The following is an 18,676-nucleotide window of genomic DNA, read 5'->3' as shown; positions in this document are numbered from 1 at the left end:
GGTACCGCAGCTTGGAGACACACACTCTACATTTTAGGAATTCTTCCCCTCTGGCATCGGGTTCATGAACCCATGAACACTTCCTCACTGTTCCTCTTTCACATTGTTTTTTATTGTAATATACTTACTTCCACTTAACAAGAAATTTCACAACCCATGTCAATGATAATATGCCTGATTTTAGTGAAAGATTTCCCAGCTACACTGCTTGGATCTGAATCTATAGTATATCCTGATCTCTGGGATTTGAAATTTTCACACTAAGAGAGACATTGATTGGTTGGATAGAAAACATCTTTTCCCCTTGGTAGGATATCAGAAACTAAAGGGCATTGGCTTGAGGTAAGAGGAAGGAGTTTAAAGGGGATATGGGGATCGGAGGGGTAACATGAGAGGCATAACTTTAAGGTGTTTAAAGGAAAGTCTAGCAGTGATGTCAGGGGTAGCTTGCCCTTTAAAAATTTTTAACAGAGAATGGTGGGTAGACGAAACGTGCAGTCAGGGATGGTGGCAGTGGGGTCATTTAGGAGATAGGCACATGGATGTTAGAAAATGGAGGACCATGTGGGAAGGAAGGGTTAGATTGATCTTCAAGAAGGTTAAAGGTCGACACAACATCGTGGGTACTATGCTATATTCTGAGCAAGTCGTGTTTTAAACAGAGAGGAGCTGATATCTGGAATGTGCTGCCAGAGGGGATGCTGGAACCTCCTGCATTTGTACAGACACTCTGTATAAACAGGCAGGTAGTAATGTGGGAAAACAGGCAAAACCGTCAGAATAGATAATGATGGGCCACATAACTCTGACTTTACTCTACCTCAGCACATGCAGAACAATACTAGATCAGCAAATCAGGTGGCATCATAGAACAGATTCAACGTCCCTTATGGCCACAATCTTACCAGCCGGTCATGTAAAAATCCCTGAAAAGCATTTTCTTCCCAAGTTCCTTGCGCTGCACTCTTCTGGAAAACTCCAAGTGGGTGAATTCATTTCCCAGTAAATGTGGCTGCAGATAAGCCTGTGGACACAGGATAAAAGTTAACAGTGTAAGGGAAAGCAAAGTTCCAAGTTAAAGACAGAGTAAATTTATTAGCAAAGTGCATACAATACTGTGCAAAAAGTCTCGGACACAGATATAGTATATAGCTAGGGTACCTAATACTTTTGCACAGTACTATATTGGTCAATGTGGAGTGGACAGCAAGTTACAGAATGTCTCTCTGGTGCTTCCTGCTCCCTCCCCTCTTCCTTCCCCTTTACTCAACCATGATTCCCCTCTCCCTGCTGCCTTCCCATGCTCAGTCCAGAACAGAGACCCAAATTAAAATCAGGTTTATCACCAAGTCAAGTCGTCACTTTTTATTGTCATTTCAACTATAACTGTTGGTACAGTACACAGTAAAAACGAGACAACGTTTTTCAGGACCATGGTACTACATGAACAATACAAAAACTACACTGAACTACGTAAAACGACACAAAACTACACTAGACTACAGACCTACCCAGGATTGCATAAAGTGCACAAAACAGTGCAGGCATTGCAATAAATAATAAACAAGACAATAGGCACAGAAGAGGGCAGTAGGTTGGCCTCAGTCCAGGCTCTGGGTATTGAGGAGTCTGATGGCTTGGGGGAAGAAACCGTTATATAGTCACTCACATATATCATGAAATTGGTTTTATTTTTTGTGGCATCAATACAGTGCAATACATAAAATTACTACAGTCCTGTGTAAAAGTCTTAGACACCCTAGGTATATATATGTGCCTAAGACTTTTGCACAGAACTGCATATGTCACCATACGCTACCCTGGGATTTACTTTCTTATGGGCATTTCCTGTACGAACACAGACACACAATAGAGTCAATGAAAAACCACACGCAAACAAAAGCAGAAACCAATGTGTAAATGAAAACAAACGATGCAAATACAGCACCTAAACAGATAACAGGTCATAAGCTATACCCTATCCTTGTTATATGCGTCTTCAGACAATGCAGATTCACAGTTATGCATCGAACCTATTTCTACCAACTTCTCCTTATATGCGTCCAAAACTCACAGTCATGCGAGGCTGTTGGGACAAGAAGCACTGCTTTCCCGCCAATACAAGTCAAGGCGCACACCTCACAGTCTCACTTCCGCCAGTCTCGCATTGGCTTTGGCAGCGTGTGGATGTGTGCTCTTGCGCTCTTAAACTTTTGTTGTTATTACCTATGGTGCACTGATTTTGTGCTTGAAACATTTAACTATGCCTCCTAAGCGTCCTATGTCAAGTCCTGGGCCATCAGCTAAGCGGCAGAGAACCGCTTTAAACACTTGAAAAAAAGATGGAAATTATAAAGAGGGCGGCATTGGGTGAAGGTAACACAGCTCTGGGATGCTACTTCCACAATCAGAAACAAAGAAAAATGCTGAGAAAATAAAAAGTGCAGTGATTGGTTCATCACAAGTATCTGCAAAGATTGTTACTAAAGTGCGTAACCCGATTATGACAAAACTGGAGAAAATGTTGAGTTTGTACATTGAGCATGAAACAAAGAAAAAAACAACACTCAGTTCCCATCATCTTCGTGTGAAAGCTTTGGAAATTTATGGTCACCTTTGTTCATAGGCTAGTGAGGAAGTGTCAAGTGATATTGTTAGCTTTATTGTAAGTAGAGGATGGTTTTCTAAGTTTGTTAATCGTCACAGGTTTCACAACTTAGCTGTGCGTGGTGAGCAAGCTAGTGCTGACCACGAAGCTGCTGAACTCTACCCTGTGCAGTTGCAGGCTATGATAGCTGAGTTAGGCATCACACCAAATCGGGTGTTTAATGCAGACAAGACCGGGCTTTTTTGGAAGCGTAAGCCGAAACGCACCTACATAAGTAAGGATGAAAAGACTGCGTCAGGTTTCAAGGCAACAAAGGATAGGTTGACTCTGCTTATGTGTTCCAATGCTGAAGGAGACTGTAAGATGAAGCCTCTCTTAGTTTACCATTCACTAAACCCCCGTGCTCTTAAGGGTTTGAGTAAGAATATGCTTCCTGTCCACTAGGCAGCTAACAAGAAAGCATGGGTCACTGGTCAAATCTTTGAAGATTGGTTTGCTAATCATTTTGCTGTTGAGGCTGAACGCTACTGTTGGGAACAGAATCTTGCCTTTAAAGTTAACAACGATAAAGAAGAAAATGCCAAGTTGCAGGTGAAGGATTTTACGGTGAAGCAACCGGCAGAATTTTTTAAGGCTGTGGAACACTTGTCACAAATGGTGATGGGCATGGACCCAAGTTTAGAACGGAGTCAGCATTTCAGTTTTTCCCTGCAGTCAATCCTTCTTCACTACAAGCAAATTTATGCTGAAGAACAAAATGTTGAAACCCTCACCACTTCCTTCAAACCGGTGTCATCTCCTGCTGCTGGCAGTTCTGAGAGTTCTGTGAGTCTTCCTTCACCCCCTGCTGTCCTTGATAATCCTGATGACACACAATCATCCAACTCATCCATGTAAAGCTGCCCGACACCACTGCACAACCACTCATCTTCCAGAGCCAACACACCTGCCACTGTTGGTGAGTACTGTACACCCTAGTATGTTAACTTTCTATGATTTATAACGCTGAATATTACATTAAACTGATGAAATATAATACCAATGTTGCCTTGTGGTACTGCTTCTATGTCATATTGGTATGAAAATGTAAATAAATTACAGATAAAACATATTTAGGAAACTCTCCAGAACGCATCCATATTTTCTCCATTTAAATAATTATTCACATTATGCGTTTTCCATACCATGCGCCAAATGCAAGGAACGTATCCCCCGCATATAACGAGGATAGGGTGTATTTCCAAAGTGTTTATGATGACCAGAGTACAGCCATTTACATACTTATATTAAAACGTCTCATTTCCATTGTGTGCAATCAACTTCAATACTGATAAACCAAATTTATGAAGCCATCAAACCTCATCAATCCACATTCAGGAAGTCAGCACTGGCTTTCAAAAGTGCCACTCATTACTGCTTGATCCAAGCTTACACAGAGCAAACATATAGCAAGCCATTAAATTATCCCGGAAATGAAAGCTTAATGTACGAGGAGTGTTTGATGGCTCTGAGCCTGCACTTGCTGGAGTTTTGAAGAATAAAGCGGGACCTCATTGAAGAGAGGAGAGGCCCTTTGTTGGTTGGAGTCGACCATGGATGTTGCGCCCCAGCTGTCTACGTGATACCTAAGCCAGGGTAGTATGGTACAGACAGCAAGCTGTCTACGTGATACCTAAGCCAGGGTAGTATGGTACAGACAGCAAGCTGTCTAAATGATACATAAGCCAGGGTAGTATGGTATGGAGAGCAAGCTGTTTACCATGCAGCAGGCTTCTCTCCTCTACGCAGCTGATGAATCCAAAGGAATGGCAGAGACTGATAAAGTTAGGCACCAGTGGCATTGCAGAAATTGCCAGTCAGCATTGAATTCAACGTAGGACTGCCTTAGGGACTCCAGCTCTGGACTTTTCCTTGGGGTTTACTCCTGTAGCCTTCTCCATGAGTGAATACAGCCGGAAGGCAATGGAGGTTTGAGATGAAAGGCCAGCAATCTGTGTTTGCCCTTTTCCTGTCAGCAGAAACAATTCCGCTGGGCTTAGTGGCTAAACCACATGTGAAGGTCAGGAGCTGGACTTGGTTATCAGAGGCTATTTGAGACACACACCATTGGGAGCATTTAATGGGTAGCGAGAGCTTATCCCCATTACTACCCCCTGGCTATAACAACCTTAAGGAACCTACCATTGAAACCTAACTAATATTGAAAGGCCTAGATACAGCAGACATGCTGAGGATGATTCCAATAGTGGGGGAGTCTAGGACCAGAGAGTACAGCCTCAGAATATGATGTCCCTTTTATAACAGAGATGAGGAGGAAATTCTTTAGCTGGAGGGTTGGTGGATCAGTGGAATTCATTGCCAGACAGTTGTGGAATCACTGGGCATTTAAAGTGGGGATGGGTTTTTGATTAGTAAAGGTATCAAAGGTTATGGGCGAAGGCAGGAAAATGGGGTTGAGAGCGAAAATATATCAACCATGATGAAATGGTGGAGCAGACGATTGACTGAATGGTCTAATTCTGCTACGATGTTTAATGGTCTAAACGTAATGAGAGGAATGTTGAAGACTAAAATTAGCCTGTACACAACAGATGGCAATTACTTCTACAGTGCACACACATACCATGTTGCTGAGGGAGAGGGGTTAAGGGATTAATAAAGTGTTTCTTATGCCATTCGCTCTCCTGATTGTTGTACATGCAGGTGTAAATGAATTCTGGGTGACTACTAATCAAAAATCAATTTTAATCACTTGGATAACAAACCTTAGAACTGAACCTTGTAAGATACACAGCGCTACCTAGTCCATTTCAAATCACAATACTTCCATTTGCTAGGTTTTCTCAAACATGAACAGATCTGATAAATTTTATTAACCTCTACATAACATCGTTTCCCACTGTCATGTTTCTTGCCTATCAATTACAATCACACCTCTTGAGGTCTTGATAAATAATAGATGACCTGTGCTTTTTCTGTTGCCCAAAATCACTTACTATTGATCAAGTTCAAAATACGACCCATTCAGTAAAAAGTGATCATATTTGAAAGATAGTTAAAATCAATAATCTGAATAAAAACAACAGATAACTGGAGACATCAGATGTCAGTTAGTTAATCTAAGATTCATCACCATCCTTATGAGCCATATTGTGTGATGTGGGCAATCATGGTCTTTGAACATGATTGCTCTTGGCAAATTTTCTACAGAAGTGGTTTGTCATTGCCTGCTTCTGGGTAGTGTCTATAGAAGATGGGTGACCCCAGCCATTATCAATACTCCTCAGAGATTGTCTGCCTGGTGTCAGTGGTTGCATAACCAGCACTTGTGATCTGCACCAGCTGCTCATACGACCATCCACCACCTGCTCCCATGGCCTCACGTGACCCTGATTGGGGAACTAAGCAGCTGCCAAACCTTGCCCAAGGGTGACCTGCAGGCTAGTGGAGAGAAGGAGCATCTTACACCTCCTTTGGTAGAGACATATCTCCACCCCACCACCCAAGTCTAAGGAGGGCATGAAATTAAGGCCGACCTGATCGAGGTTTATAAGATGACAAGAGGCATTTAGCACACCAAATCTTTTTCTTAGAAATGTCAAATACCTGAGGACAGGCATTTAAAGTGGGTGGGGAAGTTTAAATGAATCAGAATCAGGTTTATTGTCACTGATCTACACTTAGTGGCCATTTTACTGGGGATAGGTGGTACCTAATAAAATGGCCACTGAATATATGTTGTGAAATTTGTTGTTTTGTAGCAGTTGTTCAAAAGTACACTTATTATCAAAAGTAGGTGTACTATATACAACCTTGAGATTCGTCTCCTTACAGGCAGCCACAAAACCAAGAAACCCGAGAGAACCCATTAAAAAAAGACCATCAAACACCAATGAGGAAAAAAAAGAACAAATTCTGCAAACAATAGAAAGTAAGTAAATATCACCTAGAACTAAACTTCATAAAAGTGAGTTCACCGCCATGAAGCCAGTCTTCACTGCAGCCAATCCAAGAGCTTGTTAGTTGCAGGCCATAGCCTCATTTTGGAGCAAAGACAAGTAAACCCTGTTGAACAACGAGCTGAACACTGTCCTGTCCTTCACCTTCAATCCTGACACCCTAACCTTTTCAATCTGGCCCAGGGCTTAAATCAACCAAACATTGGCTTGTTCCTCACTGCCCAATCTGGGCCCTGCCACTTCATTACACTCCCGGGCCCAGTACCTGCTGCCTCAATTTAGCCTGTACCCCACCTTTCCAAACTGGCCCAGCACTTAAATTGGTCAAACACCGGCTCAATTCTCACTCTCGGGCCTGGGCCCTGCTGCCTTGACCCTGCTGATTTTGAATCGGCTCCAAGTCCACTCCAGCAATAGCTCCCTGCACTCAAGTCCCGCCACCTTGATTCGGCCTGTACATGCCGTCCCGCACCTTTGAGACTTCAGCTCACACTGCAAACATAGCAGGTCAAGATGGTGGAAAAGCTCAGCTCCGAAAGGAAAGTTAGAGGTTATTGATCGCAGTGATCATTGTCCAGAAAAAGTGTCTTTTAATAGAGTAGTTAGTAGATTTGTTTGCTGCCAGCAAGGCGTCACTGTGTTTCACCAGCACCATCTTAAAGTGCAATATATAGAATATACTATAAATGACAAGAAGAAATATATACACGTGTGTGTGTGTGTGTGTGTGTCTATAGATACACATATGCACAGTACATACATAAGTAGTGCAAAAAGAAAACAAATAATACTGAGGTAGTGGTCATAGGGTCATGGAAATCTGATGGAAGTGTGCAGGCTAAGCTTTCTTTACAAATGGAGAGTGGAATGGCTGCCGGGGTAGTGGTAGAAGCAGATATGACAAAGGCATTTTAAGGCTATTAGAGAGGACCTAGAGATGCAAGGAATAGACAGATAAGGGTCATGTGCAGGTAGAAGAGATTTGACTTTAAATTAGCCATGTATGCAAGAGATTCAGCAGATTTCAGCGATGCACTCAAAATGCTGGAGGAACTCAGCAAGTCAGGCAGCATCTTTGGAGGGGAATAAACAGTTAATGCTTTGGGCCAAGACCCTTTGTAAGTAAGTATCAGGACCTGAACAAGTGTCTCAGCCCGAAACCTCGACTCTTATTCCTCTTCATGGAGACTACCTGAGTTCCTCCAGCATTTTATATGTATTTCTGCAGTTTAACTTGACATCATGTTTGGCACAGACAAGATGGACTAAAGGACTTGCTCCTGTGCTCGAAGTTCCATGTCCTATTACAAGAAAAGGTCACAAGGTTGTGATGTGTCACTTAAACGTGCCTGAAAGGGACTGATCTAACCATGCCAGTTGTATAAATATTCATGAAGCCCTCCAGTGCTCGGGGCCGAACAGGGATGTGGCGTCTCCGCTGTATGGTGTTGGCGCCGTCAGTTGATACGCAAGCCGGGGCAGTAGGATATGGAGTGCAAGCTGTTGCCCATGCAGCAGCCTCCCTCCTGCTCTCCACACAGCTGATGAACCAGCCGTGTGGCAGGAGTTGCCAGTCAGCATTGAACTCAACGTAGCACTGCCTTAGAGACTCCAGCTCTGGGCCTGTACTCGGGTTTTACTCCCCAAGCCTTCCCCATGAGTGGGTATAGCCGTAAGGCAGCGTCAGTGTGAGATCAGAGTTTTCCTTCTCCTGGATGAGCTTTCAGACATGGCTGATGTGCTGTATCTGCCCAGAGTTAAACAACCAATTTTGAAATTATTTATCCTTAAGGTGTGACAGTTAGGGCGCTGGATGGCGTTAGGGCCATGGAGTAATGCAGTGTGGGAACAGGCCCTCAGTCAATGCCAGCCACAGCATCCCCCTTGTTAGTCCCAGTTGCCCATAACCCGCACGCACCATCCAACTGCCTCTTCAATTGTACAACGTCCTCTATTGCTCACTGCTAGTCACTTGGAAAACATGGTGACAGAATATCTCTGTTAATCACCGAGCTACTTGGGGTCAGTCACTCCCTTCTAATCTTAATCACCCCTTTGATCTTTATTATCTACATCCTGCTCTTCTTAGGCTTACTCTAAAATACATCAACGCTCTGGTAACATTGCTTCCTCTGCATATGCTATTATTCTCAGTTTGATTAACCGTCAGTTTAAACATTAGCTTTATTTGTATATCGAAACATACAGTGAAAGGCGTTGTCTTGTGTCAAATCAAACTAGCAAAGATTGTGCTGGGCAGCTCACAAGTGTCAAAATGCTTCCGGTGTCAACATAGCATGCCCACAGCTCAATAACCCAACTCCTACAGTACGCCTTTGGAATATGGGAGGTGTCTGGAGAACCTGGAGGAAACCCGTGTTGGAATATGGGAGGTGTCCGGAGAACCTGGAGGAAACCCATGTGGGCATGGATGGGGAGTACATACAAACCCTAAAGACAGTGGCAGGAATCAAACACCCATCTTATAGCTTGCTGCTATAAATGGCCTAATTCTGCTCCTTTGTCTTATGGCCAAAGGAAAGTGGAGCCTTGGCTGGCAACAACGGAATGGTGGAAGTCAGGTAAAATATGAAACTAAGAAAGGAGGAAGGCAGTGAACTTAGAAGGGTTGAACAGCCATAAACAGTCACAGAGGTGGGGAACATATGCAGACATTTAAAACAAGGACCAAATATTTTAAAACTGCCAGCATCTTACACTAAGAGTCACCATTGTAGTCTTGTAATCACTAAACTGAAAATCAACATAAATAGGACAAAGATCAATCAAATCTTATATGAACTATTGTCTGACAAGGAGAACGAAACCTAGCGTGATTCTGTGACACCACTGTCCCACCTGATTGAGGAATCGGCAAAGAATTTGGAGCGAGTGTGCTGCCACCTAGCTTCAGCCCTTTATTCCTGAAGTTTCGAATGAGCATGTTTAAAATCACTCCCTCGACATGTGATCGTACGGCAGAGTCTCTGTTCTGCCAGGAAATTCAGCTACTCTCTTCCAATTGAGACTCACCTTTGCAACTCTGAAGAAATGTCCACAACAAGGTTGCAAAGGCTGGTGCTATTCCACGTGCAATGGTCTTTATTGGAGCATTGCAGGGAACTCTGCACCACAATTTTCTGTCAGCTGCTCCAAGAGGACCGCAACATTGCAGCGGTTTGGAGGCTTGCATGCTTCAATGACCCGGAGAGCTGTGCTGGCTGCAGTCAAGGCCTTGTGCTTGTGTTCTTGGTAGGGTCATCCATGCCAAACAGGTCAAACGGTAGCGGCCAGATTAAGAGTGGTCCACCAGTCCTCCAGGTTTGGGGGGGTTTGGCTCGGGGTGAACAAACCCTGACTGGTCAAACAAACATGTTACGGAAACAGCAATAAAGAATCCTTCTACATCTGTGCATGACGGAATTGAGGCCCCTGAGCCACATCTGGGGCCCAACAGAGAAGATGGCCAAGGACAGACAGAGGTGGAGGACCTTCGTGGCTGACCTAAACATCAACAGCGTAACGGGCAGCAAGTAATTTCCAACTGAAGGAGGATGAGTCCTACAGTGCTGATATTCCTAAACTGTCAGATTCGTCATACCTCCCCCACAGCAAAATGACTCAATTCTCCTCTCCCACCTCCACAACCCCAGCCTGTATTCCACTCCTGTACCTCAGCTTACCCCACTTCAGATTTCTTGGAATCTCTTCCGGGAACCAATATCCTCGTTGGGCAGGTTTGCTGGAGCTGCTCGGGAGGATTTAAACAAATTTAGCAGGCGGATGGGAATGGAGTGTTTGGGCAGAGGGTGGGCAGGTGGCTCACAAATAGAGGGAGTGTGTAGTCAGACTGCTAGCAAAGTCAGGCTGATAAGAGGGCAAAAACGCACTCAACAGGAGAACTTGCAATGTAAACGCGGCCAAAATTGAAAAGGGTGATGAATACAGGGCTGAAGGCGTTTTATTTGAAAGCACGTGGTATACAGAATAAGGTAGAAGCACAGTTACAGGTTGGCAAGTATGACATTGTGGGCAATTGAATCGTGGCTGACCGAAGATTATAGCTGGGAGCTTAACATTCAAGGATAGACAGTGTATCAAAAGAACAGGCAGGAAGGCAGAGGGAATCGGGTAGCTCTGTTGGTTTAAAAAAAAAGGAAATCAAAACCTTAGAAAGAGGATTGGAGGGTGTAGAATCATTGTGGTTAGAGCTAAGAAACTGCAAGGGTAAAAAGCATTAATAGGAGTTATATCAGACCTCCGAACAACAGTAAAGATGTGGTCTAGAAATTACAAGGGGGAACAGAAAATGCATATCAAAAGGGCAATGTTACAATAGTCATGGGGGATTTCAATATGCGTTGCAAAAATCAGGTTGTTTCTGGATTCCAAGAGGGGGAATTTGTAGAATACCTTCAAGATGGCTTTTTACAGCAGCATGTGGTTGATCCTGCTAGGGGAATCAGCCATTCTGGACTGGGTGTTGCGCAATTAAACAAAATTGATTAGAGCTTAAGGTATAGGGACCCTTAGGGGTAATTCACCCTGCAACTTGAGAGGGAGAAGCTAAAGTCAGATGTATCAGTAAATCAGTTGAGAAAACGGAATTACAGAGGCTTGAGAGAGGAGCTGGCCAAAGTTGATTGGAAGGGGACACTAGCAGGGCTGATGGCAGAGCAGCAATGGCTGGAGTTCCTAGGAGAAATTCAGAAGGCACAAGATAGATACCATAAGGGCATAAGATGTAGGAGCAGAATTAGGCCATTTGGCCCATCAAGTCTGCTCAGCCATTTCATCATGGCTGATTGGTTGACGGTTGAGGAAGTTTGGTATGGGTCCCCAAATCCTAAGCACTTTCTACAGGAGCATAATTGAGAGCATCCTGACTGGCTGCACCTCTGCCTGGTACGGGAACTTTACTTCCCTTAGTCGCAGGATTCTGCAGAGAATGGTGCGGACAGCCCAGCACATCTGTAGTTGTGAACTTCCCATGAGTCAGGACATTTACAAGGGCAGGTGTGTAAAAAGGGCCCGTAGGATCACTGGGGACCCAAGCCATCCCAACCACGATCTATTCCAGCTGCTACCATCCGGGAAAAGGTACCACAGCATAAAAGCCAGGACCAACAGGCTCCGGGACAGCTTCTTCCACCAGGCCATCAGACTTATGAACTCATGGTGATGAGTGTAATCTATATTACATTGACTGTTCTATTTATTATAAATTACTATGATTGCACATGGCACATTTAGATGGAGACATAACGTAAAGATTTTTACACCTCATGTATATGAAGGATGCAAGAAATAAAGTCAATTCAATTCCATTTTTGCCTCTCAGGCCAATCTCCTGCCTTCACCCCATATCCCCTCATGCCTTAACTAATCAAGAATATATCGGGGGGCGTCACGTGATGATGTGGGATTGAGACGTGTAAATCCAGTTCTCCCGCAACAAATCAGTAAAGTACCGTTTAAACAAAACAAAGTTAATAAATATTTTCTGAAAACTATTTATAAACTTTGTAAGACTACTTTACGATATGCCTCCTAAACCGCAACAAAAGAAGTCTGCTGTTGCGAAGCAGCCGCGAGAGGGGAAGAAAAAAGGGCCTACTGCAACGATGGAGCCTCGGACTCAGGTTGGATCTCCTTCGGTAGAACAGGGAGCAATGGCGGTGGTAACGGGTTCTTCGAAGAAGGCACCGGAAATGCGCATGCGCAAAGAAGAGCGCATGCACAAATCAACACAACGCAAACTACAAGAACCGACAGCCACTGCAATTGAAAATGACTCAGAGTCAGAATTGGATTCTGCAGAGAACACAGATGAAGAAGAGCAGGAAGAATTGGAAGCGATTGGAAGTAAAGGAGATGATAGAGACATAAGAGAGGCTATATTGCAATTAACGGCTGAACTAAGAAAAGTAAGAGAAGAGCTTAGAGATACGAAGATGTGCTATAACAAAGTTATGGAAAGACAGGACAAAATGGATAAGAAGCTTCAAAAGATGGAAAGAGTGATGGGGCATATGAATGATAGAGTGGAAAAAACAGAAAATGATTTGCTTGTCTGGAACTCGGAAAGAAATCGACTCTTGGAGAAAGTGGACATGTTGGAAAATTTCAGTAGACGTAATAATATTAAAATTGTTGGTCTTAAAGAAGGTACGGAGGGAGAAAAACCAATAGAATTTTTTCAAAAATGGATCCCGGATGTTTTGCAAATGGGAGAGGAGGTTCGACCAATTGAAATTGAGCTGGCACATAGAGCTCTAAGACCAAAACCAAAAGATGACCAATATCCATGATCGATTTTAATAAAATTCTTAAGATTTCAAGACAAGGAAAGGATTCTACAGGCAGCTCCTCGAGCTGCCAAGGATAGAAAAGGGCCATTGATAATTAAAGGGAACAAAGTTTTTTTCTACCCTGATATAAATTATGAACTTTTGAAGAGAAGGAAGAAATTTAATCCAGTGAAAAAAACCCTATGGGATCATGGTTATCAATTTATACTGCGTTATCCTGCAACCTTGAAGATTTTTTTGCCTGGTGGAGAAAAAAGATTTTTTGATGACTAGTTTGTGCGAGATCCTCTGAATATTCACCAGATACAAGAACAAATCCAGGGGAGCGAGATAGATTGAAGATGAAGATTGGGTTAAAGAATGGACTTGTTGGATTTTTGAAGCTGGATGAATGTATAAATATATCATTAATTATACGAGGGGGGTAAGAAAGGTTAAAACTGGAGGAATATTAGTTGGGAATAGTAACATTAATTTTGCCTATATATATATAATTTTTTTTTGTTGCGGGGGAGCTGGAAGAAGCACTGATCGATTGCTATGTTAATCATGTGTGCAAGCGTGGCTTTTGCCACGACCCGTAAAATGGAGGGGGGTAGTGTTGTGTATCTTTTCATTCACAACATTAGTGGGGGGGTATTCTGTTTTTTCTTTTTTTGTATTCTTTCTATCTTTTCTTTTCTTTTTGCCTGGAAGGTTGGGAGGGAAACACATAGCAACATGGTGAAGTTTAAAGAGATTCTCCAAGGAACTATGAGAGTTGAGAAGATAAGTAATGTTTTAGATTGGAGTAACTTTGTTAAGAATAGTGACTAATTTATTGAATTTTTTGAGTTTTAATGTTAATGGGCTTAATGGACCAGTGAAAAGAAAAAGAATCTTAACACATATTAAAAAAATGAAGATAGATTTAGCTTTTTTACAGGAAACACACCTAACAGAAACAGAACATCAGAAACTAAAGAGAGATTGAGTGGGAAGTGTTGTTGCGGCTTCATTTAATTCAAAAGCGAGGGGAGTAGCAATTTTGATTAATAAAACGTTACCAATTAGAATACAAAATGTAATAACTGATTCTGCGGGGAGATATGTGATTATACATTGTCAACTTTTTTCTGAATTATGGACTTTTATGAATATTTATGCACCAAACGAAAATGATGCAAAATTCATACAAGAAGCTTTTCTGAATTTGGCGGATGCGCATGAAAAAATATTAATTGGAGGAAACTTTAATTTTTGCTTAGACCCAGTCTTAGATAGATCAACCAAGGCTGTTATAAAATCGACGGTAGTAAACTTAACTTTATCATTGATGAAGGATTTAAATTTGATTGATATATGGAGAAGAATCAATCCTAAAGAAAGAGACTATTCGTTCTATTCCCATAGACATAAAACTTACTCAAGGATAGATTTGTTTCTATTATCAATGCATATTCAACACACAGTGAAAAATATAGAATATAAAGCAAGAATATTATCAGATCATTCCCCTTTATTAATGACAATAATAATGGCTGATAAGGAATAAGTGGCTTATAGATGGAGATTTAATTCCACATTATTAAAACGTCAAGATTTCTGTGATTTTATGAAAAAGCAGATCCAATTTTTTTTGGATACAAATTTTCATTCAGTGGATTTATATTATGGGATGCGATGAAAGCATATCTTAGGGGCCAGATAATAAGTTATACGTCTAAAATTAAGAAAGAATATATGGCAGAACTAGATCAATTGGAAAAAGAGATTACAAAAATAGAAAAAGAATCTCAAAGATATATGTCAGAAGAAAAACGAAGACAACTTGTTAATAAGAAGTTACAATATAATACGCTTCAGACATATAGAACGGAAAAAGCAATTATAAGAACTAAACAAAGGTATTATGAGTTAGGTGAGAGAGCACATAAAATTCTTGCCTGGCAGTTGAAAACAGAACAAGCTTCCAAAACAATAAATGCAATTAGAACAAGGGCAAATAAAATATCTTATAAACCTCTTGAAATAAATGAAACCTTTAAAAATTTCTATTCTGAATTATATCAATCAGAATCCCAAAATGATGTTAATGAGATAGAAAGGTTTTTATCACAAATTTCTCTTCCAAAATTGAATTTGGAAGAACAGAAGGGATTAGATATGCCTTTTACATTAAAAGAAGTTGAAGAAGCTTTAGGATCACTCCAAAGTAATAAATCTCCAGGAGAAGATGGTTTTCCACCTGAATTTTATAAAAAATTTAAAGATTTATTATTTCCTCTTTTTATGGAACTAATACGTCAAGCAGAAAAAATACATAAACTTCCAGAATCTTTTTCAACAGCAGTTGTAATAGTATTGCCAAAAAAAGACAGAGATCCTATGAAACCAACATCATACAGGCCTATTTCTTTATTGAATACGGATTATAAAATAATAGCAAAAATTTTATCGAATAGATTATCTAAATATTTACCAAAATTAATACATATGGATCAAACAGGATTTATTAAAAATAGACAATTGGCAGATAATGTATCCCGGCTACTCAGTATAATTCATTTGGCACAAAAAAGGGATGAGAAGAGTATAGTAGTAGCTTTGGATGCAGAAAAAGCATTTGATAGATTAGAATGGGATTTTTTATTTAAAGTATTAGAAAAATATGGGTTAGGAACATCTTTTATAAATTGGATTAAAACTTTAAATTCTAACCCTAAAGCTAAAGTAGTGACAAATTCTCAAATTTCAACACCATTCCAGTTAAGAAGGTCAACTAGACAAGGTTGTCCATTATCACCTGCTTTATTTGTACTGGCGATAGAGCCATTAGCAGAACTAATCAGAATTGATCCAGATATTATGGGTTTTAGAGTTAATCAGGAGGAATATAATATTAATCTTTTTGCCGATGATGTTTTGATCTATTTAACAAACCCACAACATTCGTTACATAAACTATCTTCTAGATTGGATGAATATGGGAAGGTATCAGGTTACAAAATAAATTGGGATAAAAGTGAAATTTTACCTCTTACTAAAGGAGACTATAGTCAATGTCGATTAGTAACCCAATTTAGATGGCTGGTAAATGGCATAAAGTATTTAGGTATAAGACTTGATAATGATGTAAAGAATTTATATAAATTTAATTATTTACTGCTGTTGAAAAAAATTCAAGAAGATTTTGACAAATGGATGATACTACCAATAACATTAGTAGGTAGAGTCAATGTTGTAAAAATGAATATATTTCCTAGATTACAGTATTTGTTTCAAACATTACCAATACAATTGCCACAGAAATTTTTTCAAGAGTTAAATAAATGTGTGAGAAAATTTCTTTGGAAAGGTAAAATGTCAAGAATATCATTGGAAAAATTGACATGTAAATTTAGGCTAGGAGGGTTACAACTTCCAAACTTTAAAAACTATTATAAAGCAAATCAACTTAGATTTATTGCATCTTTTTTCGATGATCAAAAACCAGCATGGATTAAAATAGAACTAGATAAGATAGGAGAAAATAGACCTGAAGATTTTATATATAAATGGGAATCTAAATGGATACGGGAAAAGAAAGAATCTCCTATATTAACACATTTGATTGATTTATGGAATAAGATAAATGATGATAATGAAACACTGAAATCTCTATTAGCAAGGAGACCTTTGTTTCAAAACAGATGTATTCCTTTTACAATGGACAATCAACTTTTATATAATTGGTACCAAAAAGGGATTAAATTTATAGGAGATTGTTTTGAACGACGTATATTGATGTCATTTGAACAATTAAAGGATAAATATAAAATATCTAATAATACTTTCTTTTGTTACTTTCAATTAAGGCTTACTTAAAAGGTAAGCTGGGTCAAACAATGTTTTTGCCAAAACCTAATGAAATTGAAATTTTAATTCAAAAAGGGAAAATTAAAAAATTTATTTCTTGTATGTATAATTTGATTCAAGAACAGACAATTAAACAAGGAACCCATAAGTCAAAGCAAAAATGGGAAACAGATTTGAATATTAATATTGATGAAACAAATTGGTCAAGACTCTGTCTTGACAGTATGACAAATACAATAAATGTTCGACTTAGATTAGTACAATATAATTTTTTACACCAATTATATATTACACCACAAAAAATAAATAGATTAAATTCAAATCTATCTGATAAATGCTTTCAGTGTAATCAAGAAATTGGTACTTTTTTACATTCTACTTGGTCTTGTTTTAAAATTCAACCCTTTTGGATAAATTTAAGAGTCTTATTGGAACAAATTACTGGAACTCAACTTCCACATAACCCTGTATTATTTCTATTAGGTGATATTGAAGGGATAACACCGAAACTTAAATTGAATAAATATCAGAAAGAATTTATAAAAATTGCATTGGCAGTAGCTAAGAAGACTATAGCAGTTACTTGGAAATCTGATTCGTATTTAAGTATGGATCGTTGGAATAATGAAATGGCTAGTTCTATTCCACTCGAAAAAATTACTTATAATTTAAGAGATAAATAGGTAACATTTTTGAATATTTGGCGCCCTTATTTACAAAAGATAGGATGGCATATTTAAGTGCTCCGATAAAGACCTTGGTCCCTTGGGGAAAGTAACGAATAATTATACCAAATTTATTTTGAATCCCATGGAGCATGTGGAAACCTTCTAACACCCAGGCGGTTCTTTTCTTTTTTCTCCCTTTCTTTCTTTTTAGGTAGGACTATATATATGGGGAGGGGAGGGTTAAGGGGAGGGGGGAGGGTAGATTTTATCTTTTCATGTATTCTTTTTGAAAACTCAATAAAAATTATATTAAAAAAAAGAATATATCAACCTCTGGCTTAAATATACTGAATGGCTTGCCCTCCACAGCTGCCCATAGTAATGAATTCCACAGAGTCACCACTCTCTGGCTAAAGAAATTCCTTCTCATCTCTGTTTTAACAGGATGCCCCTCTGTACTGAGGCTCTGAACTCTAGTCTTATTCTAACCCACCATAGGAAAGTCCCTCTCCACAACCACTCTATCGAGGCCTTTCACCATTCAATAGGTTTCAATGAGGTCACCCCTCATTCTTCTGAATTCCAGTGAGTAGAGGCCCAGAGCCATTAAACATTCCTCATATAACAAGCTGTTCAATTCCAGAGTCATTTTCGTGAACCTCCTGTGAACACTTTTCACTGTCAGCACATTCTTTCGTAGATAAGCGCCCAAAGCAGTTCACAATACTCCAAGTGAGGCCTCACCAGTGCCTTATATAAAAAAAAGTTAAAGTCTGTCCCGAGCCTTGTCGGGCCAGTGCTTATGCCGGTTTCTGTGGCGTGAAGCAACTGACAGTATAGGACGCCAGTCTATCACGAGGTTAATCCCCAGCATTTTACCAGTACTCATTTTCAGCTGCGTGGACTAGAGCAGTGTGTGCCTTGCTCAAGGACACAACACGCTGCCTTGGCTGGGGCTCGAACTCACGACTTTCAGATCACTAGTCCAACACTTTAACCACTTGGCCACGCACCAAACAGTGCCTTATAGAGCCTCAACTTTATTTCCTTGGTTTTATATCCTAGTCTTCTCGAACTGAACACTAACATCGCATTTGCATTGCTCACCGCAGACTCAACCTGCAAATTAACCTTGAGGGAAACCTGCACAAGGATTCCCAAGTTCCTCTGATTTTTTCAATTTTCTCTCCACTTAGAAAGTAGATTGCACTTTTATTTCTTCTACCAAAGTGCATAACCATACACTTCCTGATACTGTATTCTATCTGCCATTTCTTTGCAGTTTCTCCTCAT

The 18,676-nt window shown here is 40.2% G+C and overlaps 1 protein-coding gene across 1 annotated transcript in view; it reads right to left on the bottom strand.

Annotated features, from left to right (window-relative positions):
- Nucleotides 1-18,676, bottom strand: part of ppm1h (protein phosphatase, Mg2+/Mn2+ dependent, 1H) — a 237,750-nt gene that overhangs the window by 70,423 nt on the left and 148,651 nt on the right. Inside the window, exon 6 of the mRNA XM_072268238.1 lies at nucleotides 906-1,024. Coding sequence (XP_072124339.1) covers nucleotides 906-1,024 — 119 coding nt within the window. The remainder of the gene's footprint in view (nucleotides 1-905; nucleotides 1,025-18,676) is intronic.

Source organism: Mobula birostris, chromosome 9, assembly GCF_030028105.1.
Source record: "Mobula birostris isolate sMobBir1 chromosome 9, sMobBir1.hap1, whole genome shotgun sequence".
In the NCBI taxonomy this organism is placed as follows: domain Eukaryota; kingdom Metazoa; phylum Chordata; class Chondrichthyes; order Myliobatiformes; family Myliobatidae; genus Mobula; species Mobula birostris.
The sequence above is the reverse complement of the archived record's forward strand: the minus strand, read 5'-3'. Positions and strand labels throughout refer to the sequence as shown.